This window comes from Passer domesticus, chromosome 3 (assembly GCF_036417665.1).
Source record: "Passer domesticus isolate bPasDom1 chromosome 3, bPasDom1.hap1, whole genome shotgun sequence".
Lineage (NCBI taxonomy): Eukaryota > Metazoa > Chordata > Aves > Passeriformes > Passeridae > Passer > Passer domesticus.
This window is the reverse complement of record NC_087476.1, coordinates 12999311-13026465: the sequence shown is the minus strand read 5'-3', so window position 1 is coordinate 13026465 and position 27155 is coordinate 12999311. Positions and strand designations below refer to the sequence as shown.

General features: G+C 36.2%; 1 protein-coding gene across 2 annotated transcripts in view; it reads right to left on the bottom strand.

The window, feature by feature from the left end:
- The window catches only part of NBAS (NBAS subunit of NRZ tethering complex), a 160080-nt gene that overhangs the window by 19092 nt on the left and 113833 nt on the right, over nucleotides 1-27155 (bottom strand). For both annotated transcript variants that reach the window (XM_064411911.1, XM_064411912.1), the window contains exons 45-49: nucleotides 24946-25164; nucleotides 24486-24688; nucleotides 17528-17617; nucleotides 15094-15289; nucleotides 7-146 (exon numbers count right to left, since the gene is read on the bottom strand). In XM_064411911.1, the coding sequence (XP_064267981.1) occupies nucleotides 7-146; nucleotides 15094-15289; nucleotides 17528-17617; nucleotides 24486-24688; nucleotides 24946-25164 (848 nt within the window). The remainder of the gene's footprint in view (nucleotides 1-6; nucleotides 147-15093; nucleotides 15290-17527; nucleotides 17618-24485; nucleotides 24689-24945; nucleotides 25165-27155) is intronic.

Here is a 27155-nt window from a genome sequence, read left to right as displayed (position 1 = left end):
ACTCACCCATTGCTCCTGTCCATCGGCGGCCAAGCCTGAAGCAACAGGACCAAGTGCTGGAACTCAGACAGACTCTGACTGGACTCCAGAAGCTCCAGGAAGAGATGGTATCGTTTTTCTTCATTTTCAATATCTGTTATCTCTACCTGAAGGATACAAAAACCAAACTAACTAACTAAACCGGATTATTTTTTTACCCCCAGAAATCAATGATTCAAAAGCAATTGAAAAACTAATCTGTAAAGAACATCACTGTTCCAAAATAATGCAGGAAACACCTTGAACATAATTTTCCCAGAAACCCATTTTCTTATCTCTCATTTTCTACTACATGCAAATAAAATGGGAGAACACAGAAGACGTGGAATGACTTAGTGGACATTCCCAGAAAAATGTAAAGTCACACAAGCACATTCTTTTTTCAGTTCAGAGGATCAGATCTCTGTCTTCTTCTAACAAAAAATCCTTAAATTTGTTTTTCACGATGTACAGAACTATACACACACATTTTCAAAGAATGGCTACGTCCAGTGCTTTCCTAATATGTACTACTCTCCCTCACCCATGAAAATTCAATAGTTCGATCTGAATTTACAGGACCTCATCTTTTCTCACCTAGAAAAGAGCCTTGAAAGATGCTTCTCAACTAATCTTCCCACCAAAGAATGCTTGATATCAAGTAATACAGTATTTCTCTGCACAGGTGTTTGAACCTAAGAAAAACAAAATCCCACTGCCCTATCAGCTCCTAGACAATTCTCTCTTGGGACAAGTGCCTATCTCTGTTGCAAACCTGCAGCTTTTGCCTGGACTTGAATTCACTCCAGTTGATGACAGGTTCTTTAAAAAATAATTGCTGCCTGCAGTTTCACGGTAAAAATATGCAAGGTAAAAGGTCCGACTGTCGAAGGAAGGTTGCTGTAAATGAGAACCAACTTGCTACTAAATGAGAAGTAACTGCTGTTTTAAAGTTTGGATATCACACCAGGAGGGCTCTCACAAATGGAATAGCAATTTGCTGCCTACCTGAGAGACACAAATTTTTAGAGTTCAACACTTATTTGTTACAATAACAAAGCAATTCCATCTGTACTATTACACAGTCTAATGCTGAACTTTCTTCCAGAGTCCGGAAACTTTCGGAATATCAAACACTTCAGTTTCATCTTATAATTCTGCTGAAGATACACAGCATTAAATGTTAACTTTTCTGTTCTAAGTAGTTCTAAGACATCAAATGTGGACAAAGTTTTCCTTAGTTCTACAGCTACTCTGAAAGATTAAAGATCGCATCCCAATCTCTTCAAAGTGGCTCTGATACATCAAGGGCAAATTTTCAAAAGAGGCTGGAAAACAAACATTACTGATGCATTTATTGAGTTGTCTACATAATCTGTGACTTTAAAATATTTAGAGTTGAAAAACTGTTTTCTTCTGTCTCCAGAGTCTATCTGAAAGAACCATACATTTCAGATAGTGAAAAATGTTTCCTAGATCTGTCCACTTGAAATATTTTTCTTTACTGCAAATGTCACATAGCAGACATCAGTTACCCACTTGTAATATATATACTTGATAATATATAATAATACTATATATTGAAATGACAAGGTTGAAAAGATAATGGAGATAAACAAGAAAGGAAAAAAGGGATAGAACATGTTAGCCGCTAAGGTTCCAAAAAATTTACCGTCTTAGCAAGTTAAGTACTAGCTAGACAACAGAAGCTCTCACACTGCTTACCCATCCCCAAACCACTTTCTCAGCAAAGTAGCTCTTTATATACTGAAACCAAGTACATACCATTCTGGATGGCCCACTGAGTACATTTTACTTCACCAACAGCACATTACTTCAGAACACAGACTAAATGTTAAGATCTTTCTAGTGAGAACCATAAAAATGGGAATAAATGGCAAAGACAGTATCAACACATGAGAGAAGCTGTCAGAGAAGGTCCCCTACTAGTACGAGAGGGTAGATCAGACATCCTACACAACGTGAACTGAATTCCATGAATTCTGCCTAATAATGCATCTTTACAGACTTTTTGGTTTTCATTTTTAAGAGCTTAATTAATCTAACGCCATAATTTTGTGTTTTGGACTGCTGGACTGTTGCAACATGATTGCTCATGACAGAACACATGCTCATTCAACTGAAGTCAATCAGAAGAATTACCTTTCAATTCTAAAATGACAGAGCATTTCTGCAGCATTTCCCTCTACAATGGCATTTTTTCAAGTCACCTATGTTTCTCAATAAGAGTAATAAAAATTAAGGGAACTTTCTATGATGTTAATGATTTGTGGTTTTTAAGACGACTAGAGAAAAGTCACTCTTTAGATGACATTTTCGATGCATGTCACTTCCCTTTAACGTGAAACAAGAGAGATATCAGTGATAGTTCCTTGCTAGAAGGAAGCAATACAGGAAACAGCACGTAGGAATGAGGTTTGAATTTATATTTACTATGTGTGTGTATATACATACATACATGTATCTGGACAGACAGATGGATCAATAGAAAACACACAGAGAGAACTTAAGTTTTGCTCTGTATTACAGTCTTGGCTTTCTGAGTCTGAGGGACAGCACAGTGAGGAAGCAGGCACCTCCCACAGCAGAAACAGAGCAGGCTCTGTGTAAAATGTAGAAATTTCACTTTCACAAAGTGAAAGCTAGCCGAGTTGCTGTGGTTAGTCAAGTCTGTTGTTTTGTTGTAATAACAGATTTTTAAAAATCCACTTTTAATTGAACACTCTCTTTATAGCCATTTTGGACGATCTATCCAGGTGACTCTTAATGTTGTAACATAGGATATTGGGACAATATCACTCTATTTCCCCTTCTTTCTTATTAAAAAACAAAACCCCAAAACATCTTTCTAAACCACTCCAAAGTTAATCATGCCAAGATAACCCACCATGAACAGCTCGGAGCCCTCTTAACACAGGTACCTGTAAAGAACCTGTCAATAAACAGAATAATGAGGCCCACAGCCAGGCATGAACTTCAGATGACCCCAAAGAATTAGGAAACACAAATGGAAAAAAAAATCAAACCACAAAACAACAAGAGCAAGGAAAAGGAAAGCAAGGGCTTTCAGTTTTAACAACAGATTTGCTCAATTCTGACTTGATTGTCCTCAGTTTCAGGCAGTCTCTTTGGCAGTAGAACACAGCTGGCATCATGTTTCTCATTAAAGGGCTGTGCAAATATTTACCACAATGGGAAAGTCAATTAGGGGAATTAATTGCAGAAATTATACTCATGATAGATTATAAAGCAAAATACAAATTAAGTAAAGGCAAACCTTATGTTAAACTGTTAAAACACACAATTTCATTATTGAGGGACTACATATGTTCAGAATCAATATACAAACATCTGCATATGTTAATGGTTCCTTCAAAAAATCATACAGGAAATTCACAAAGCAAAATACTGGCTACACAAACAGCATGAGCTTGTCATAGTCTACGAGAGGTTCAGTGTTGAATTAAAAACTCTGTGCACTTAAAATTTCTTCTCAAATAAATCCAACTTTTCTGCCTCATGATCAAATCTTTTGGACTTACCTTAAATCTTATGAGACTCTTTCCTCACAGATTAGATCCTATTAGATGCCCAAAAAATTGAAGGCACTCAGTTTATTGACTTTCAATGCACAAAGTTTTCATTCAAGTTGTTCTACAGATTTGTTATTGCTTCATACTCATCACCTGTGGTACAGATGAAGGAGTCCAAATATGAAAAGTTGCCTCACATGTTAGTTATGTAGATTCTGGAAACCTTAAGTTTTACAAAAACTGTAAGATTATGCACATGAAGAATGACTAAGTTAAATAAAACTGTGGAAGTCGTACATGACTGATACAAAAAAGCCTTTGCCATGACAGAGGAGTGAGATAATGTACCAAACTAAAACACTGCAGAATCACTGGTTTAGTTTGGTACATTATCTCACTCCTGAAATCAAAGTTAGTTTAAAACCAGTATTTACAGCAAATTTGGAATGTTGCTGTATCTGAACCTCATCCTTAAGTTATAAATATCCACTAATGTAATGGCCTCGTGATCCAAGAGGACAGACACATCTGATAGAGTTTTAAATGCTTTGCTGCTAAAGCTATTTAATTTGACAATCTGGTGCTGACTGACTTGGTTGATGAGAATGCCTTTTCTTTGAAAAAAAATGGAAATGCCAATAAAAAGATCCAGTCAATTCAGCCCTCTCCTTCCTCTGAGATAACAGAAAAATGCTATTTTTGTATGAGAATGGTGAGCAGGAAAACTAATGCAGACAGACTCCAACCTCCCTCTCTCCCCACTGGTATCCTGCAAATTCCATTTTTACTCTATGTTAGTGTGACAGAGCCACAGCTTTCATCAACGGATTTTGCTGACTACAAAGGAAATAAATGATAAGGATGTTTATAAATGAAACCAGAAAAATATTTTCACTATATTTGCTTGTTTATTGAGAAAAGCTATATCCATGCCTAAAAGCAACTCCCTGTCCTCAAGGCAGAAAAATTTGCTGTTACCAAGGAATGCAACCAAAAACTTACTGTTTAACATGATTATAAAATTAATTTTATTACATCTACCAGATGGTAAATGCAAGTATTTCAAATTGTGTTCATGTTTGACACTGCAGCATAAATTTGAATTAAAATGGCATTGAAAATAGAAACACTAAACAGGCATTTGACTGGTCTCTTATTGCTACAATAGACAATTGTTCTGCAATTTCTCAGAACTTCCTTGTAAAACACTGATTTTATGTATCTCCTCACCCCTCTGTCCAAGCTGTAGTGGTAGAGAATTTATCTGCGCTGCATCTCAAAATAATAGGCAGATGTGACATCAAAGATTTTATTCAGATTTGAGATAGGGAACACTGATACTAAAACTTCCTTCCACTCATTAGACAGGGCTTAACGTGCTTTAGAAACAACAACTAACAGGATTGGTAGCAATTTGACTGCATTCCTATAATTGCCATCTTCATGTGCTGTTCGTGGCTCAAAAATTCACCAGCCTTGCCCCAAGGAGTTCACAATCTATTTAAGTAAATCAGCAAAGAAAATACTGTCCTTCCTATACAACAGGCCAGTGTGGTTTGGTCACCTAAGAAAGCAGTCCTTCCACTTTCCATGTCAGGCTGTAATCTGTCATTCCCTGTTCTGCTGGTGTCTATGGAGCTACTGAAAGTCTGCACAAATGTAAGTTACTGAAACCTACTTCCAGTACAAGGCTGCAAAGTTAAATGCTTTTTAGAAAAAAAATATAAAATTACAAGTTAAATAGAAATTTTGAAGTCAATTATTTCCAATATGAAAACAAACATCAAAAATCAGTAAACATCCCCCCCCCCCCAAAAAAAAACCCCACACAATCTGCAACACTATATAACTGTTCCTGAACTTGCATAGCTACTGACTCTGTACATCTAAGATTAGGAGCTTTTAAAGGCTATTATTTATTTCATTCTCTTCAAACTGTTTCAAGATGTTAGAAATCCTATCAGCTTGGATGTTAAGACACATTATATACCAGTGAAACAATGCAAAACCACAAGAACATATTAAACATCTTGTTCAAGATTTTCACATGCCAGAGCAACAGAAAACCCTTTTTAAAGGCAAAACCACAAGTGCTATATACTCTGCACACACTACCAGCATTCCATTACTTCTAAACTAAGGTTATTTAAAAAAAAGATAAAATCCAAATTAAACAACTTGTAAATTGTGATTGAGGGGAAAATCCTCCAGGACCTAACAGGGTCAGGGTGGGGAGACTAATAACAGGCTTGGAAAAACAAACTACCGTATCATTCAGCCACTGCTCCACCAGCATATGGGCAAGGGCACACAGGATGGAGAAAGTCAAGGGCAAAGGAACCTGTCAGCTTTAAATAGGCTGTTTTCATCTTACTTTCTCCATCTACCCTAGTTCACATTTTGATAATTCTACTTTCAACCCATTCTGGTAAATGGAAATTTATGTGTAGTAAATCACAGCTGAGAGATGGCAACTTTTAAAAACCAGTTCCACTGGCCTCACAAAATACTCCTGTAAAATAACAGGATTTAGCTCTTGTTTAGTGAAAAAACACAACAGCTAAAACATGGTCCAGTTTGCGGCAGATTAAATTCCCTTGCCTGAAAGCAGCTTTTTTGTAGTTATGCTTATGGAGTTTTCCCAGCTAATGCAAAGCAAGTTTTATTAAGGAATAGTTACTTAAAAACAACAAAACCAACCAACAAAACCCCCAACCACATTCCAAGAACTGTGTCAGGGAGGTTTAGGCTGGATATTAGGAAAAGGTTCTCTGCAAGGAGGATGGCTGGGCACTGGAAGAGGCTCTCCACAGAAGTGCTCACAGCACAAGCCTGAGGGAGCTCAAGAAATGTTTGGTCAGTGCTCTCAGGCACAGGGACTCCTGGGGTGTCCTGTGGAGGGCCAGGAGCTGGACTCATTGTTCAGGGGCTGCTCTGACCTAGATTGAAAGCCACAAACACGGTCTGACAGACCAGAAGGAAGTGTCTGCTATAAAAACTACAATCTTAGAGCAATCAATTCGAAATTAAAACTGAAGTCAAGGGTTTTGCATGAACAAACTCAGTGTTCACAACCCGTGCCTTACATCCCAGAGGAGGAAGAACTCTGAAGTCAGGAGTTCTTGCACTTTCCCCAGAGTTGTGCTTCACATAATAAAACTATTATTGAATTCTGAGCACATATGCAAGCTTACTGCATGCAGAAACTAACGAGATGCACATAATAGAACAGGTAAAATCCTGCCCAAATTAAAGCCAGTGTACAAGATAAGCAACTTACGGGATTGAAGTTAAAAAAACAAATCAACAAGAAACCTACTGGTGATGAATCAAACTAAGGCTCAGCCACATGTTGAGTTCTTATAGAAATACCCAAGAACTTTTTTCTTCTGAAGTGATTTATATATTGTTTAATTCCTTATCTGCTTCATATGCAGCTCACTAAGAAATGCATATAGATTCAATAAACACAAATGTGTTGCCTAATGCATAAAAATGAATAACTTGTGCAGAAAATAAAATCTATTCATTTGTATTCTGCAGGAGACTATGTCCTAATCTGCAAGTACATTTCAGCACAGAGAAAACCTCTGAGGACTGTACACAGATATTGGTAGGGAGAATAAGGGCAAATAATGAACAAAAAAAGATGCATTTGAAAGACTCCTATAGCGAGCTAGATAGAACTGAAAGAGACAGGACTAACATAATTATTTAAATTGTATATTGACTAGGTGTGTGTTAATATATAAAAATTTGGATGCATATATGGTTGAAACTAACACCTGTGCCACATGAGAGACTCGCAGACACATTAAATATCTTCTGTGTATGCACCAACTACTAATCACTGTTTTGTAATTCAGAATTTATGTATTATATAAATACTCTAACATCGAGCAGAAACAGCATTAGAAGATAAGCCTAGAAATAACAAGATTTTAATCTTTAAGTATTTCTTTTAAGCTGTTACCTCAGAATCAGCCATTTCCTTCATACCATACACAAGTGGTTTTTAATTTTCTCTTCTAATCATCACTACCATCGAGCAGCAGTGCATCCACAAGCTCACAGTATTCACCTCTATGCATAACTGCTGTCTTGATAACCAAAGTCTGCAGCTCTTGCTAATAAAGAAAAATTATTTTAAAAACTGTTTACATGTAAGTGAAATGTTTTCAGAATTACTACTTCCAAAACATCTTCCTGCAAATAGGCAGGACTAGAAAAGTCAAAGATATATTTCTAAAAAGAAAGACTCCCACTAAACTAAGATACTGTCTTACAGGAACAAGAGGTTGTTGATGTCAACGCCAATGTTAAATAATATTTCACTATTACTCTTTCCAGTTAAAAAAAAGGAAAAATTTCTTCTTTGTTTATCCATATTTATGATCTAGGCAGGAGCAATTAAAATGGTTATCACAAAATTATTTAAGCTGTAGAAACTGAAATAAGTGAGTAGCTCTGTTGCAGCCATAAAAATAATCCGAATAGGACAGGCAGCACCTGTCACACCAAATGGCATTACAGAAGCCCTGCAGTTGGTGGTTTTCTTTTTGATTTGATGTAGCTGATGTCCTAGCAGTCACAGTCTTGACAGCTGGGTCCCTGGGTAACAATAGCAGCAATGTGGAAAAAGAACCCCTCACTCTCTCAATCAATATGAAATACCACAAACTCCTATAAAGTAAGAACTATTTTAAGAATATCTGAATGAGGTCCCTCAGATGATACAGAGTTTGCAGATCCTTAAATAAGAATTATCAACTAGCACAATGGCTGATGGAATAAGAAAACTCTTTGCAAAAAAAGACAGCATCTACTGTCACAGTTATTAATAAAAACATACTCATTTAAGATACTAACACAATGCCTAAAGAAAACCAGTTTTACAATCTACTTATATTTTCAAAGGGCTCCGAACAATGTTCATGACTAGAAACACTGAAGAGCATAATATACCAAGAGGAAGAAAACAAAAAAACATGTGAACAAAAAAAGCAGTTTATGACCAAATAGTAAAGGCAAAAAGTAGAATTTCTCATGCATTTATGGCTGCTTCCTTGTTTACATAAATTATGTTTTGGGGAGACTGCAAGCATGGAACAGACAAAAATACAGACAAATGACTGTCAAGGCTAGTTTATGTCAAAAAGAAACCTCCAATAGACTAAAAAAAAAAATCTACGGTAAGTAAACAACTCTATGATGGCAAATAAAATGTAACAATGGTAACACTACTGCATTTTAAAATATGCTAAATTAGTATAATCAAGTCAAAACAGTAACCTGAGCCTCACTGAATGAAATCCAGAGACCGCTGGTTGATGTACAGATGAAGTCAAGAGAGCAATCAAGGTGCTGGGATGCGTAACCATGGAGTGTTAATTTCCACAAGGACAGCATATTCACTTCTCCAATTACCTTTCTCAGAGGGTGTACTACATATCACAGTGGGCTCTGAGATAGAGAGGATACTTACAGAAAGAAAAAGCTGTGGAGGAGATGTAGTGACTGGAATTGGTTACTGAGAGTAAACAATACAATAAGGGGAAAAGTGTAGTGAATAGAGAATTTGATTTTCTGGATTTTAATATCCTAAAAAAACCATAGAACTTAACAAATCACATAAAAAGGTTGAGTCCTAGAAACACAGAATGCTTTGGGATGCAAGGGACCTTAGAAATCATCCAGTTCCAACACTCCTGCCATGGGCAGGGACACCTTCCACTAGGCCAGGTTGCTCAAAGCCCCTTCCAAAGTTGGCCTTAAAATACTCCCAGGAATGGGGCATCCACAACTTCTATGGACAACCTGTTCCAGTGCCTCACCACCCTCACAGTAAAGATTTTTTTTTTTCTACCACCTAGTTTAAACCTACTCGCTTCCAGTCTGAAGCCAAACCCCTTGTCCTGTCACTTCAGGCTCTTGTAAAAAGTCCTTCTCCATCTATTTTGGTGGCTCCTTCCAGGTGCTAGAAGGCCATATTTAGGTCATCCCAGAGCCTTCTCTTTTGCAGGCTGAATAATCCCAACTCTCTCAGCCTTTCCTCACAAGAGAGGTGCTCCCTCCCTTAAATCATTTTGGTGGCCTCCTCTGGACTCGCTCCAATAGACTGACAGCCCTCTGTGCTCATGGAGACTCCAGGGCTGGATAAGGCACTGGAGGTGGGGTCTCACCATAGCAGAGCAGAGCAGAGGGGCAGAAACTCCTCCGTCACCTGTTGCCCACACGGCTTTGGATGCAGCCCAGGGCACCTCTGCCTTTCTGGGCTGCAAGGGCACATGACTGGGTCCAGTCCCTCACCCACAGCACTCCCAAGTCCTTCTCAGTCAGGCTGCTCTGGATCTGTTCATCCCCCAGCTTGGACTGACACCAGGGGTTTCCCCAGTCCAGGCATAGCACCAGCACTTGGTCTTGTAGAAACTCATGAGATTCCCATGGGCCCACTTTTAGAGCTTGTCCAGGTCCCTCTGGATGGCATCCCTCCTTCACAAAGTTTCAGCATGTTTTGTCCTCAGCAATGCATGGTGTGTCCTAATGCTGAAAATTTAGCAAGGTATACCCAAGGCTGTATCACAGTTTATCCACTGATTTCTTTGAAATGTAATAACAGAAGTCTGATTATTTCGCTAATAAGCTCTTAATTTTTCTGAAACTGGGATCAAAACTGAGTATACACTGTTTCAACCATTCTGCACTTAATCCTTCATTACAAAAGACCTATGAGAGAAAGTGAATGATCCCTCATCAATCCACTCCAGAGCATTCTTATCTTCCTCTGAAGCAACTGCTACTGGTCACAGAGCACTGCAGTGCTCAGGGCTCAATTCAAAACTTGTGTGCACTCACGCTATGCTGCTTTTCTCTCCACTTTGTCTTATCTGCTATACTTGTGTAGTTAATGGAAAATATTTCATTTGCATCTAAACGTATTTAATAAATCATACACACTACAATTTATGTTCCCCGAAAAAAAAAATCACGTTTTCATATGGATAAATTGCATCCTCAAGGAATGGAAATTAGTGTTTTAAAATATTAATTAAAACTTAAATTAAAATTTTTAAGCCTAATTTTTATGCATTACCAGTAGGGAAACATTGTCTCTAGAATTATAAACAATATCATAAGAAATTTACTCAGAGTTGATAGGAACATAAATCTTTCTTCTAATTAAGCATTTTTCACAAATAAAAGATGGCTGAGAATAAAACAGATACAGCTCCTTCACTTTTGTTTTGCCAGATCAAGCTAAATACAGGTCATTGTTACCTGATAAATGTCTTCAGTGAAATGGCTTCTCATGTTTAAACCTCTGACATGAGAAAATGGGAAAAAGCTGAAAATCACTGGACATTGACATTCCCATTGAGACCATTCTGAAGGAACTAGTATGAAGAAACACCATTTTTCATTAACAGATTGTTCATTGCACATTTTTCATTAACAGGGAAAAGATGAACAAAGCAGCAATGGAGTCCTGACAGTCACCCCAAGTTCTCAGAAAGTCAATGCAGACATTACTAAGGTTGCTGAGACACAAGTTTGCATATGCCATACATCAACTGCCACAGAGGCAGGAAGGAAGGAAAATGTTTTGTGCACATCCCACACATACAATACCAATTAATCTGTCAATTTTTCAAAGCTAGACTTCAGAAAAAAAAATAAAAGAGAAGTGCCCAAAGTTACAATTTTAAATCCTTAATAGACATTCTTCCTAATTTTCAAAAACATTTAGCCCTCAGCAGCTCTCTATACCCCAAGATCATGAAAAAAACATAATATAACAATATGAGGGGGAAGGCTAAATGAGATTACCTTCTCTAAATGACAAAGCTATTTGCAGTTAAGTGGCATGCAAGTAGTAATTACATTTTTCATTTGCATAATAATGAAACAATCCTTTTAAGAAAAGGTGTGTCTTGTAGAAGCTTCACAATGAATAACTTTGTATATGAAAGTAAGCCTTGGTTTACTTCCAGAAGCTTTTCTTCTGCCACGGTAACTTCCTGGGTCAAACCCCAACTCATTTCTGTAACCCATGCCTTGTAACTAGTCACTGAGCTGAACAGCTAACTACACACACACACACACAGCCTGTTAGCTGACACTTCAGGCTTGTTAGACATTACTGAGTCATTACAGACTATATTTTTATATTATTTGAAAAGAAATGGATGTCCCATCTTAGATGAATAAAGATAAATTTTGATACCAACATTCTAAATTATGTCTTTCTTCCCCCTCCAACATTTTAATATAGAAAAAGTCAGTATTTTGACCCATATTTTTCATGCACCAGTTAACTAGAAAATTACAGAACCTGAAGAGCTCAGATAAAATTCATCAAGGGGATTAAAACAAGGCATGCCTCCTCCTCCTCCACAGCGTGGGATGCTACTGGAATGTGAATTAAAGACTCTCAAGCCTTTGGAAAATGAGGACCCCTGAATTTTTAATTTTGTTAACTAATCATTAGAGAACTGGAAATCACTGCATTTCTGAGTGTTTGATAGGTAGCTGCTTCCATAAAGTACATTTTCAATTTTGTAAGAGCTGGCTTGTTTCCCAGCACATTGATTTGTGGGACCACTACTTACAGCACCTAGAGCATAATTAAATATTAAGTCCCTCCTTGATGTATGCAAAGCCTGTCTAAGAGGATTAGTAGGCACACTGAGGGTGGCTTTCACACGTTTTCTGGTAATTGAACACTGCAATATCATTAAAATTATCTTTATTAAATAGAAATCCACATTCATACTTTATAATATCTGCTGTCCCTTTTTGTATGAAGGATTGGTATAGGAAAAGAGGGATCCCCTAAAAGCATGTAAGAAATGCCACGCAAGTAATAATACAACAATCTGGAAGCAAGATGATGAATACATTTTTGACCTATTTGCAATCTAAAGTTCATTAAAAAGCCCTGAAAACCAACAACCTCTAAACACATTCCTGTAAAATCTAAAACCAGCATTCAATCCACAGCTCCTTCCCTCCCCACTTATTTTAAATTTTTTTAAAAATTATTTTGCTGGATGAGAAAGGATGACTAAATTGATAAAGGTGTAGCGATACCACAGAAAGTGATGTCTACAGACAGACTGACATAGTTTGAAAGATGAGATTCCTCCTGTCTACTTCTTCATCCAGGATTACTCAGCAACCTGACTAAACTTTTAAGTTGCCCTTCAATACTCCCTCCTGTAAAAACAGGGTTGCATTTAAAGGTCTTTGTACCTGAAGCGTGAACTGGCACAGGAAAATTGTGTCCTAACCATAATGCCAAAGCTCATGTAGAAATCTCTCTCTTTGCTTTTCAGCAGCCATGTAAGCACTGAATTCTGCTTGCTCCACTAACATACCTGAAGGACTGGGAAATGCCTAGTTTTCAATATATTATTTTATTATTATATTCTCCTTGCTGGTTAATTCACAAAATATGCAAACTTAGTAAGACCTCAAACAAGGCCATCATTTGCTTTACTAATACCAGTTTGTAGACTAGCATTTGACATCACCTGACTAAAAGAGGAAAAAATTCCAAAATAAATACACCTAAGTCCACTTATTTATTTTCTTGGACATTTGTGAAGAACTTCGAATTTCAGTGACAGGTATCTAATGGACAGACCAACATGACTCTTCTGTCTAAGTAACACATTAGTTACCTGGCCCAAAATCTTGGAAGAAAAGAAAGGGTTCTTATCAACCACACTGACCTTGTGCTGACATGAAAATGAGAATAACTTTTAATATATTCCACTATGACTCTTATAATTGCACTCTGTAGCAGAAATTGGGGTGCATAAACAATGATTTTTATATATGTACATTTAAGCACTGCTTTCACTATTGTTAAGCATGAAAGCAGTTTCTACCCTTAGCTGAACAGTAAAAAGTATATACAGAGAAATCAGTATTACAGGGTTGTATACATATTTTCATATTATTTCTGAAAGGTTTGAGCTTACCTAGTGCACTTTTCAAGCATTTCATGTCTTCTTGTACTACCTGCTTACTCATCAGCAAAAGTGTGAAGCACTGAAGTGATCAGCAACTCTGTGATGAGTGGATGAACTGTTGCTCAGCCAGTACAAACTTCCATCCTCACAAAAAGAAAACCAGGTTTTCCTGCTTGAAATTAGGAGTATTCTAAAAATCCTTTCAGGAAACTAAAAGTAACTGATTAGATGGGGAGGCCTGAATAGACTGGAAGACTGAGCCAGCCACATATGCACAAGGTTTAACAGCTGTGCTGCACCTGGAACAGCACAGGTGGGGACAGCACAGCTGCAGCTGTTTCAGCTCTGCTGAGGGAGCCCTGGGGGTTCTGGTGGGCAGTGAGCTACACATAAGCCAGCAATGCATTCAATTAAGTCCTAAAATTTGGTTTTGTAACCAAATGGATGAGTGCTGCTTTTTGCAAAGTTATACATCTTGACTTACAAGATCATGGGAGAAAATAAAAGTTTGATAAATATTTAAAGTAAAATCACAAGTGTAATGAGTCTCATAAGGCTTCTGTCACATACAGATTCTTTTTCTGTCTTCTACAAACATGGCTGAAAGCTATTATCTGCCTGTATCTTTTTTTTAAGACATACTCTAGTGAATGTTTTATAACTGGAAATGATTTTGAATTGGAAAGCAGGTCACAGGCAACACAAATACTGACAAGGGATTAACTGAAGATGAAGACTCCAATCACAGACACCTGAATAGTAGTTGAGGAGTTAAATGCTGGTATTACTGTAAATACAAGAGAAAAAGTAATTTCCAAAGAAACCAAGAGATAAGTACTTTCTTTTCCTTTTAAGATTTTTATTAGGATTGTTCCCTTGGATGAATTTAGCACAGCAAGTCAAAACTGAGATATTGCTTTTGTTTTATATGAATATAAAGTAGGTTTGCTCACAGATTTTTTTTCGAACTATTAGAAATATTCTATTTTTGTTCTGTAAGGTCTTGGCATGGGGGCGGGCACTTAGAAAATTAACAGAAAGTAACTGCTTCTGAACAATTCTACATGCAGCAAGAGCTATTCACATGATTTCAAAACTGCTACACATTCATACAATAATATTTAAAGCTTCAAGAAAAAAAAGGGTCAGTGGCCAGTAATTACCATTTTAATTCTGAGTAAAATGTGACACCAAGTGGAAGATAAAGAGGGAAGGTAAAATTGACAGAAAAAAAATGGTCAGAAAAGAAAGGAAGTACAAAAACATCAGTCAATGTCTGACATAGAGGAAAATCACTAGTGTTCCATCAAGTTCAGTAGTATGTACTCCTGATCCTAAACAAAAATTAGAGAAGTCCTTTACCTTTATGTAACTTTTCAAAGAATCAGAATGTTTCAGAAACTTGGTTTAAAAAAAGGAAAGTAGGATTAGTCTCCAGACAACAGGATGCATCACAACCACATACTGCAGACCAGCATTTCATTATGTAATCCTCACCCATAAAACAGTTTAATGCTGTAATTTGCAGCAATCAATATTAATACCTTTGTTTCAGGCCAGCAAGCTCTGAGAACAGCCTGTGTCCTGAAGTATACAAGCAGCTTGCTATCCTCATCACTGAGATGGAAGGCTTGCTCCAGAATTTGCAATACCCTGATGCGAGGCTTCACTGCTAGGGAGTCATCACTGCAGAAAGGTCTCAACCATTCCAGAAGGTCATCTGAAGAGACTATTTTCTCCCTGTAATTAAACAACACTGTATTAAACAGTCCCAGGTAATAATCCTAATGAAAATACTACATGCATTTTTAAAACTTAACAAGCACATTCAGTATGTAAGAAATACTTAACACCAGAATATGGAAGATCTGTGTATAAGTATGTGAGGCTGCAGGGAAACCAGACCTTGTCAATCAGGAGCCCAAAGCTGTGTGGCATACAAACGTTTTTTGGACTTCAAATAACCTTGTAATACCACAGAAATCCATCTGTGCACTTAGATATTCTCTCACCAACTACCCTGGTACCATACAGTGGTGCTGGGTTTCAGCATCTGGAAATCCAAGCCTTTTCATGGGGTGAAGGCCAGACTGATGCCTGTACTACCACACTATCTGACTTTATGGAAAACCAGCTTGAATGCTTGCATTTTTAGTATGACACTTTTATCTTTGAATGCTTATTCATACTGTCACCCTGCACTCTTTTTCTTCCTTTAAAAGCCCTTTCTTTCCATTCCACACACACAAATTTGTAGCTCTAGCCCTACTTTTCTATTTTTTTTTCTGTACCATCTCTAGCCACCTTCATCACTCTAAGTTCTTAGGATGATAATGATTGTAATATGCCCAAAATCCCTAGAAACAAAAAAAGAGGGTCGGACCTTGTTGATTTTAAAAACTCTTAAGTATATAATTTGATTCAGAAAGTGAATTCTATCAAATACACTATAACTGTGGCAAAGCATTCACAGTTCACAGATCACCAGGAACTGACCAAGCAGTTCACAGCTGGAGACAGAATAATCTGTGCTATCCCTCAGAGGCTATAAACTAACAGGTACCAAATCAGCAAATGCTGTTTTAACTTTCAGTAGTATTTTAATTCAAGCAAACCTTTTTTTTAAAAAAACAGAAGCTGAGCAAAGGGCTCCTGGCGGAGTGTGATTTGTAACTAATGTTCCCTTATTTGTCTTAACAAGGCAGACAGCAAAGTAATATGAGACAGAAAATACCAAGTTAACCTGTCCTGCAGCTATGAAATAATGAACATTGACATGTGAGGTTTTCATATTACAAGGATTTCAATTTTACTTAGGCTTTATATTGTCTGAATGATGCTGTTAGCTCAGAACTCCAGCTGAATTAGACATGCCTTTGCTGAACAGGTGGCATTCAAACTGTAAATTAAAAGTGTGGGAATTAAAGGGACTTGACGGAATATATCAAGAGTTTGTAGAGCTTGCTCTTGAGGCTTACATATGTTTTCCTGAATAAAATATTTCTGTTTCGTAAATTGAGTAGCTGAGTTTTAAGGTAATAAATATTTAAAGGAATATAAACAATCTCGCAATCATAATTACTTTCACTCCAGCTTACTGTTTCAGCAGTTAAATGTTGATAAAGTATACAAATAGAAGACTCCAGAAAGCATATCTCAGAATAAAATAGTACTGACTTGTCCTCTATACCTTAGAATACTGCAAATTATATTTACTGCAAATTTTTACATCAATTGAGTCTACTTCAGTATCCAACACTGAACTCATTTAATTTCATTGCAGAAGCCTCAAAAAAATAGCATAACCGTTTTTGTGTGGTTACTAGAAAGTATGGGATCTTATTATCATTATCACACATGAATTCTTCATTTATACATCTTGGGGGGGAAAAGCTGATTTTTTTTTTTTTGTTTCTTCCTTTTCTCTGTAGGAAGTGAAAATGCAAATGTCAGTGAGATATGCAGGCCATTATGTGATCTGAAGTAAGGACATTCCCGAAAGAGGAGAAAAAATGTGGTGAAGCATCATATAGCATTTGGGAAATTATTTCTGCACTATACTTTACAAATATGGACAAACTTAGATATCTAAATTCAGATATTTGAAAATGAATCATTATAATTTACAATTTACCAACTAAATTGAAACAAAAGCAGTGACATGCTCCTGGTAGATATACAATCTGCAGTAGTCACAGCTGAAAAACCATTTTCTCATTTCACTATAATACACAGTTATCTAAATTTTAGGTTCAGTGCTTTCTTCCAAATGATAAAGTAAAGGCTTCTGTCAGGGTTCAGATTTCTAACATGAAAAATGATAGCCCGTTCCAGAATAAAGTCTTAGAAAATTAAGTGCAAACCCATTATATATATCCATGAAGAAAAATCATCCATATTCTGAGTTGTACCTTCAAAGATTTCATGAGAAGCATCTTTCAAAGTCTTACCCAGAGAATCCATACAGGAAGCTCTTACCCTTTTTCAACGCTTGCATGCACTGCAGAAATTATACCTTCAAGGATTTCAAGTGGATCTTTCTCTGTGGTAGATGAGTCACCATTTCCACTATTAAGGGGAGACAAAGTTACAATTAAAATGGTCCCTAATACTGTATCTCATTTTTTGCATTTGTAGGATTTATATGAATTGTTCAATAATGATAAGAATGTTCCATTTTTGCTTCTTAACTAGTACCTTTATGTCAGAGTAATGCAAAAAGAAACAAGAAAGAGTAGGAAAAAATACTAAAACTCTTAAATGAAACTTGAAAGGAAAACACAGTTAAAGTTTAGTGCTTCTAACAAAGATTAATTAGGTCAGCAGAATATTCACTTATAATCTCACTACCTTAAAGATCAGTATGAACTAAACAGACCTGAAGTTATACATAAATGTCACCATCCTTTCTGTCTGAATCCTCTTGCAGTATCTCTGTTGGTTTAAACTAGCTCAACTGTAACCTGAATCAGTAGTATCCTATCTGCAGATTTATCTGGGGTCACACCACCATGGAACAGCAGCCTCTGTGCACATGTGGAATAGAAAAATGTCCACCACTCCCATGTCTGATAATGTTTCAGTTAAAACACAGTTTTATTTTGCAGGTTAGAAGATTGTAAAAATTGGGTGAAGAAAGAAACAAACAAAAAACCCAAAGCCACCCTGGTAGGAAAGCAAGCTTTGCTCCTAACTCAGTGAAAATGACATTTTCAGCTAAGATTTTCCATTAATCAGACTCAGTGCTGAAAGATTTTGCCCTGGTACAACACACAGTGTCCTCCCATGGAAACCACTGCGGCGGCAGTGATGCCTGGATGAACAGGAAAAACAACAGCTTTGCCTGGATTAGTTTGTCAAAGCTGCATTCAGGAAAGAGAAAAAAGGCAAATAGTTACCGAGTTATCTGACTGCAGATCATTTGAAAAACTAGAGAAAACGTGTATTTTCCCTATAGTTCATCACCATATCAAAGCTCTTCTGATACTAAAAATGTCGGCCTCTTCCTGGATCTGCTCTTACCAAAAACAAACACATGCCCAGACTACTTTGACTGTTCTATCTAAAGCCAAAATACTACACAGCTGATAGTAACGTGCAAAAATTACTGTGATATTCCAAAATATTTTTGTCAAGAGTTAGAAAATATTTACAGTTTTGTCATTTATTACATCAGAAAGATAAATATATTTCCTGGACAGTGATTATATCATACAGCATAGACACCTAAATCTTTATAACAGTTAGTGTCTTCTTGCATTCAGAATTTTCATCTTTCCTATTTTTATCTTAGTAAGTGGCCAGCACTCCAGTGAACAACACTGGATTAAAAATCAATGTGAATCTATTCAGAACAGATTCAAGATGATTTGTTGCATGATGAAAATTTAGCATACTCATTTAATATTATTATGTTGCACTCCTGAAGTTTGAAATAGGAGTAGAAGGCTGTTACCATTGGACTTTTTCTCAAAAGATACTGTACATATGACTGATAAAAATGCTGTTCTTAGTACCAGTATTAGCATATGGTAGCTAAATAACTTTTTTATGAGTGAAGCTTGAATCTCAACATTTTTCTAAACATCTTCAAAGTATCTGGAAAGAGTCAAATTATAATTTATAGCACAGAATATATAGAAATATTCAGGGTTTTAAACTCTCAGAGACATGATATGTCTCCAAAATATAAAATCCATCATTACCAAAACACATAAAAAATTCATTCTCAGAAAGAAAAAAAAAAAAAAAAGAAAAAAAAATTACTTTCACGGAAAGTAGACATAACAGAACTGAACACTCTATTTAGGAAAAAAAAATACACCCTCAGAGCAGAAGTGTGGAAATGGTAAAAAGCAGACCAATATTCAAATAATCATTTTATGCAACTTGCTACATGCATTAGGAGATGGTTTCAATTTCCTTTAAAACATAAAAAGCTAAAAAAATTCATTACATATCCCAAGAGTGAAGACAGATATAAGGCACTTCATTAACGCTCTTTTTATAAGCCACTTGGGTAGTGATTTTTTTACAAGCCAGATTTAAATTTTCCAATTTTTTTTGTGCCCTTTTTTCAATTAAGTTCATAATAAAAACACATCTACAAACGGCATTAACATGGCATATCAAAAGGAATACTTGTAAAGCTTGCACACAAGAAGAGAATGAGTATTGAAACAGAAACAAACAGGACATTTGCAGCCCTTCAATACTTAAAGGAGGATTATAAGAAGAAATGGTGACAGATGAGAGAGTCAATTCCGACTATGTATAAGGAAGGAATTTTTTAAAGTGAGGCTGGTGAGACACTGGCACAGCTTGTTCAGAGCAGTGGTGGATGCCCTTTTGCTGGAAACATTCAAGGCCAGACTGGACAGGCTCTGAGTGAACTGATCTAGATGAAGATGTCCCTGCCCATTGTAGGGGGTGTTGCACAAGACAACCTTTAATAGTTCCTGCCAACCCAAACTATTATGTGCTTGTGCAGTGTACAGAAAGTGAGTTCTTACTGCTCTACTTGCACTTACTCATGTTTAGTGTACATGAACAACTACCATATCAAAGGAAACCGACCAGCAAACCTTGTATTTTGCGCATCCTCAATTTAGAGATCAGTTCTGGACAGGGCTAGGACCTTGCTCTTCAAAAAAACTTCATCAGAAATGAAAGTTGTTAGCACCTGTCACAAGCAGGCTCAAGCAGCTTCTCAAAATTACCCTAATACAAAACAAAACCAAACCCCCCAAACAAACAAAAAAGCCAAACAAACCCAACCCAAAACGGTTCAAAAGAAATGCATCTGCAAAATCTAATGGGCATTTCTGAAAATAAAAAATCATTGTTTCTGACAATACGTCTGTGAAGCTGATTTTCCAGAAAAACAGATGTATGAACATTTACAGGAAGCTTCAAGTTTGTCAGACACAGATGTCTTTTACTAAGCACAAGGAAAGGAGAAAAAAAGGTTAATCTAAGCAATAAGCTACAGTTATCTAGAATAAGGAAATATTTTAAAAATCTAGAAAGAGTGAAAGCTAGCAATTTTTTAAGCTTAATACTGCCTTTACTGCCTAATGGTTAGAGGAATTAAAGAGATGACAGCTTTTGAGACAAATAATCCTGTCAAGTTTCCACAGATTACTGCCTTGTTCTTTTCTTAATAATTAATGATTAAAAATAAGCAGCTACTAACAGAAACAAATATAATTAATGAAGGATTAGTCTTCCACACAGATTATATGCTATTTTATGCATGTTTTAAACAACAGAACATGATTTAGTGTTCACCTCAAAACTCCTAGGTATGAGCTTTCTGTAATTACACTGATAAAGGCTTATTTTGATTTCAGTTCAGTGTCAGAAAAAGTGACGCATATTTAATCACATTCCTCAAACAGAATAAAGTACAAAGAACGCTTGGAAGAATAAATTAACTTAATCTAAATTTTTTAACCTAATTACTGTATTCATTGAAAATACTCCAGGCTTTATTTTCCTCTTTCTGATTGTGCTTTGTCATATTCAAATATGAGGAAAATAAGGAAATAACAGGCTAATGGTGTTATCATTCAAAGCTAGGGATAAATGTCTTAATGGTAAACCATCATTTCCATCTAAAATACCAAAAAATCATTATATACAAGTTACAAAATTACTCTGTATTACCCCCGCTCAAATGAGATGAGGTAATCAAATTCTGACTTTTTTTCCCATTAATGTAACTACTCTTTCCAACAAAGCTGGATTTACCTTCTTCAGAAAACAGTGGGCATTAAACAAGGAACTCAACATTTCACCAAACCTTTCCTGCTCACTGCCTGGTGAATGCTTTCAAAATTACATTGAACACTACATCCCTGTGGACAGGTAAGAGAAGAACTCTAGGAGCAGCAGGTGAAGGAGACCATGAAGCCTTCAGAAGACAAACTGTCTTTCCTGACTGACCAACCATGGACATGCCTGCAGTCATGGATCACGGAATGCTTTCTATCTACCATGCCAGTGATCTTAGGCAAGGAATTAAATTGAGTCTTAGGTAAGACTCATCAGGAGACCACAGCTGCTAAAATATTTTGTTTTGTTTTCCACAAGTTCATGGTTTCTATTGAAGATGCAACTGATTTTTATTTATAGTAGTTGTTTCTACAGGCAAACAAGAAAGCGCACAATACGTAAATCATGTAAAATACGAAAATATGCTCTGCTGGAGAGTCTTACCCCTACCAATGCAAGAGTTTCTATTTTGAGTTTTGTGTACCAGAACTGGAGAGTTAAAGGAGACAATAGTTAGAGGGAGACAGTAGTTAAAAGAACTGGAGGACAATACTTCTCTTAAAATTGCAGTTTAATTCTTTACAAATTTACAAATTACAAAATCCTGAATTAGGCAAGTAACTATGTTATATTTAACAAAAAATCTGTTTCTGAGAAGGTATCGAAGTTGTTAAGACTGTCATATCATACACTGCTGTAAAATGAAGCCAAAAAGTAACTTCAGTTTTCATGGAAACTTCACTTTCTAGAAGGTTCTTCTGCAAGAATGACTATATATGCTAATAGCAAAAGATATTTTACTATGTTTGAAGGGTGGTTGTAATTAATGCGACTGAAAGAAAGAATGTGTATTTTCAGTCACAGAAGTGGAGGACTGTTGTTTAATTATCAGGCAAATCACTGACACTACCCTAATTTTTCACATCCATATAGGCCTCCTTCACTTGTGTTTGCAATACCTTAATTACATTCCTTGTCACCACAACTATAGAAAATCCAAGTTCAGAGTCATAGCCTTCCAACAGCTATTCTGAAGGTTAATTATCAAAGAAGGAATTTTCCAACAAAATCTCTTTCAAAACTACTGTATAAAATAACCACACTGTGTAACATATCAAAGCTCCAGTAAATAAACCTAAAAAAAGTATTCCCTTGAAATGTTGCATTTATCAAGTAAAAGTTTGCTTTCCCAGCTACACAGGCAAGACTACTTCTTTAATTTAATTTCTAATAATTAGAAATGCAAGTATTGAAAAAATGCTGTAATTTGTGTTGTACCTTGAAAAGCGAACATCTGATCATAGGACAGAAATTAATCCAATTTTATTCACAACAACAAAAGGAATACCAGCAGGCTTAAGAGATGTCACGTAACAATCTTTCTTTTAATTCCTCCCTATATTCAGATTATAGGTAGTACTTTATAATATTAACCCTTTCTGAATTTCATCATAGGGAGGGTATTATCTCAAGTATTTCCCATTTTAGCTGATGCTGGGTTTTCACTTCATGCTCTTTATCATTGTAGTAGATAAACTTTCCATAGTTCAGAATGGTATGAAATTATCTTTCTCTTCTTTTCCCAAAAAATGCAGCAGAGTGGGAGTGGAACATTTCTACTGACCACATAAGGTCACAACACACACCAAACCATCTTAATTGAAACTTACAAGTAATTTGCCCACCCACTACAGTTTTCTCTATGAGACAGTCATTCCCCTCTTTCCAGCCAAGTGTTGCATAGGAGTTACTGGAGACAGTCACTGTCCCAGAACTTTAAATCAACTTGCAGCCATCCCAGCCTTGCAATGCATATAAAGAACAAGTAATTCAGTTCACAGAAATGTGTTGATAAGAAGCAGAGTGGAAAGGAGAATTTTGATAGGTTTCTCACATTCTGCATGTTAATGAGACTCATTATAGTCAAAATAACTGGACTTTGTGAGCTTTGTATCCAGATACATCACACTGCTAGTCAGAAACAGCAGGACAGTTATTATCTAAAGCTAAATTATTCTTCTTTAAATGGACAAACCCAGACAAGAAAGACTATTACTTATGTTGCTGTGCAAAAGCTCTATCATCACTGAGGATGCTGTGAACACTCTTTAACTGAGTGACAGGAGAAATCAATTTTCTGCCAAAGAGGACTGCAAACAATTTGACAGGCTGCCTTCTTTTCATCTGTGGCACTTCAATCTGCTGTAATATATACATACATGCTGAAGAAAAAGTAGAGTCATAGCAAACTTTCCATGCTAGACTTCTTTTCCAATTCCTTCTGTATGCATTCAGATCATCCTGCCCATATAATTTTTCGGCATGCAGAACAACAGGATAAATTCTCAAAGTTTTATTTCTCTAAACTGGTCTTAGAAGTGCTAAAAAGTGTTTACCAGACATCTAAGAGCTGAATACTCTTTCATACTTGTATGTATGCATGTATACATCTCTTTGAAACAGAAATACTTCAGAAGAGAGTTTTGCATGAGTAGTTAAATGAGAAGTACCTGTTCAATTTAAAATGGATGATATAAAATTATCCTCCCTGCTTCCCTGCACTCTCTTAAAAAAATGAGGGGGAATAAAATATTTCTAATGAACCAAACCAACCAGCACAAAAAAAATCCAGCTCCCAGAAATGGCTCAGCTAGTTTTTCCATAGATGGAAATTGTATGACTTCTGGTAGGACACACTGTTGTAGCAGAAGCTATTACTGGGCCTCTGCTGCCCAAATGCCTGCATGAGTTACCATTTCCAATAAACATGCCTTTTAACTCTGTTTAAGAACGAAGAATTATGTGCTGCTGTAAATGTTACAAATATTCCCAAGGGCACATACACATAATGGAGCAATGCTGTAAAGCCAATGCTTTTAACTAAACAGCACCTGTAAGCTCTGTCTTACTTTGTTCAAATTGCTCAGGCTTCCCCAACTCATAAAAATATAGTATGAAATTATAGGTAAACAATAACATAATCAAAAAACTTTCCTGTTACTGCAAAATCCAGACGTTAAAAGCAAACAAGTATTCACTGCAAATAAACAAAAAAACCAACCAACCAAAAACCACAAAAAACCAACACAACCATCTAAAAAAACACCTCCCAAAAATCCAGAAGAAATATTTTTGTGCTTAATTAAGGAGGTGTGCTTACCTTAATAGACCTACAATTTTTTTGATAGCACATTGGACAATATCCTGGGGAGAAAGGCCTAGATCTCCAACAGCCACTTGTAACAACTGCCTCACCATGTCCAGGGGCTGACCATCCATACACATGGCTACTGCTTGCTCATGGATTTTTTCTTTCTCCGACCTTGACAGATCATATAAATAGCCATACTTCTGTAGTGTATCCTGTGAACAGACAGTTTTTGGAACACTAATCAGTGTACTTCTTATTTACAGGGCTGTATCAGTCTTCCTTTCTGCTAGGAATTAACACATACCAAGGGAAAAAAAAAAGATTGATGGAACTGAATTTTCAAAACCCAGGTCAACAAAAGCAAAGGTAGAAAACATTAATAAAATATGACAGAAGATTGATGTCTATCACTGCTAGTGATAGACATCATGGTAACACTCAAAGCAAGCACTTGATCAGTAATCATTACCTGTTTGCTGCTTTTCAAATAAGTGATGAAACTGTGAGTGAGTGTTTCCAGATGAGCAAGAGATTGTTGCAAATGATTCAGTGTTTCTTCATAAGCAGCAGATGGGCTTTCAGCATCTTTCATGTCATTATCTGAAGTTTTTTTTCTTGATTTCTCAGAAAGATGTTTGACTGCCTTAATAGCCTTCTTAGTCACTTCTATCCTGGCTTCAACTGGCAGCTGAAAAAGATTGCTCAATTATTTATTCATTCATTACCTCTACACTACTATTTGTATTACAGCAGTGCCAAGAGGTCAGGTGGCTCCACAACACAGCATAAAACTAAATGAAGTATTTAATGGGAAACAACTTTGTTTCTGACTTGTCATTTATTAAAATGATCAGTATTCCTTTTCTTTCCTCTGCTGTCCTTCTTTTTACTGACTCATGTTCATTTTAAACCATATGAACTTCTTTTCCTAATTATATTAATTATTTTTGTAGACTGCCACCTTATAATCTTTGATTTTTAATTCTTCACTGAGAGATGTCTGAGAGTTGCTTTACAAGACCGACTGACAACTCACCTAAGATCAGTTTTGTCCTGTTTAGACCACTGTTTAAAATATAAGACCATAAGACCATAACCAGGAGCAAAAACCCCATAAGGAGAAATTTTAAATCAATCTATTTAAAGACCAAGTAACAGCAGCTATACAGTAGTTTTAAACACCTGTACAACCAGCTGTATCTAGGCATTAAACTGAAATAAAGTCTGGCTTTCCTGTTTGGGAAAAGACCCAGCTTGGGCTGAAAGACCAAAACAAAGTCTGAAGTATGATTTTAGACATTAATGTATAATTTTCTCATTTGTAGTAACTTCAAGTACCATTTTAACAATGCTTGCAGTATACTTTCCAATGGATGGGAGTGTCCTCTGCCTGAACTCTAAACCCAAAGCATGAGGTACTTTTAACATCAGGTGTTTTAGTTACTGGAATACTGAAAGAAGACACAAACAATTCCAACTTTCAAGTTGAAATACACAATGAATAGAGAAAAAAAGCCTGAATCTGTATGACACAGTGAATAGGAAATAAGATGAATTATCATAAAAGAGGGGAAATAAACTGCTACAGCATTATTCATACAAAGTCCAAGAGATGTTTACAGCATGAATTAAACTAGCTACTTCTAAAGCCATAAAAAGTTTGATAAGGATTATTTAGTGGAAAGTTTTACAGTTTTCATACTTTCCCTTCCCTCCCCTAGATAAAAAGTCACAAGGGAAAGATCTGTAGTTCACTCCTGGTTTTTTGTGCTGTTACTGTGAACCAAACTAATGGTCTACTGGATATTTTTAAGGATGAAAGCCAAATGAGTGGACATAATTGTCAGAGCTAAGAAAGTTTGACAGTTTTAACACAATATAAAGGGAATTTTACCATACAGTTTCAAATGCAACAGAGTTCCATTCCTACTCGAAGCAGTAACTGAGTATGCTACTGTGAACATAGCCTCAATATCAGGTTTTACTCTAAGCAAGGAAAAATTCATAGCCTCCACATCACATTAAAATCTAATAACCACAGCTGGATTTATAAATCCATTTTAAAAACATGATAAAAGAAGAAAACAGCGACATATTTCATTTTTTCCTCTTCTAGTGCACATTCTAATGTTCAAAATGCAATTAAGAGAGATACCAAAGACAAATAATTTAAGTATTTCATCTAACTTATATCCTAGACAACAGTGTCAATATACTGCCAGTTTAGAAGTCAAATTGCCATAAGCACATGTAGAACGAAGCATTAAGATTTTAAAAAAATGAAGAATGAAAATACAGCTTTTTAGCAAGCCTGTTTTAATTTTGCATTCACATTTGCATAGTCCCAAAATGCAGCACTACAAACATTTCTCTGGTTATTTTATTCCAAACCATGAATAGCTCTCTTCCATACTTCTAGTCTGCTTCAGTAATGAGATTTGGTATCAGAACCAGTGATAAAAATGTAGCTTAGGGGTTAGTTCAAGCTTTGTTTGCATGTGAAGTTAAGTTTTATATTTAAAAAGTTTTTACAGTTTAAGACGATTTTTAAATCTATAGGCTATAATGTGTAACAAAAAATCCTAAAAATCTCTTTTCAAATCAAAGACCATCACATACTATTTCACCTCAACAGATTTCACCCCTCAGGGTGAAAACTCATCTCATAAGCCTATTCTC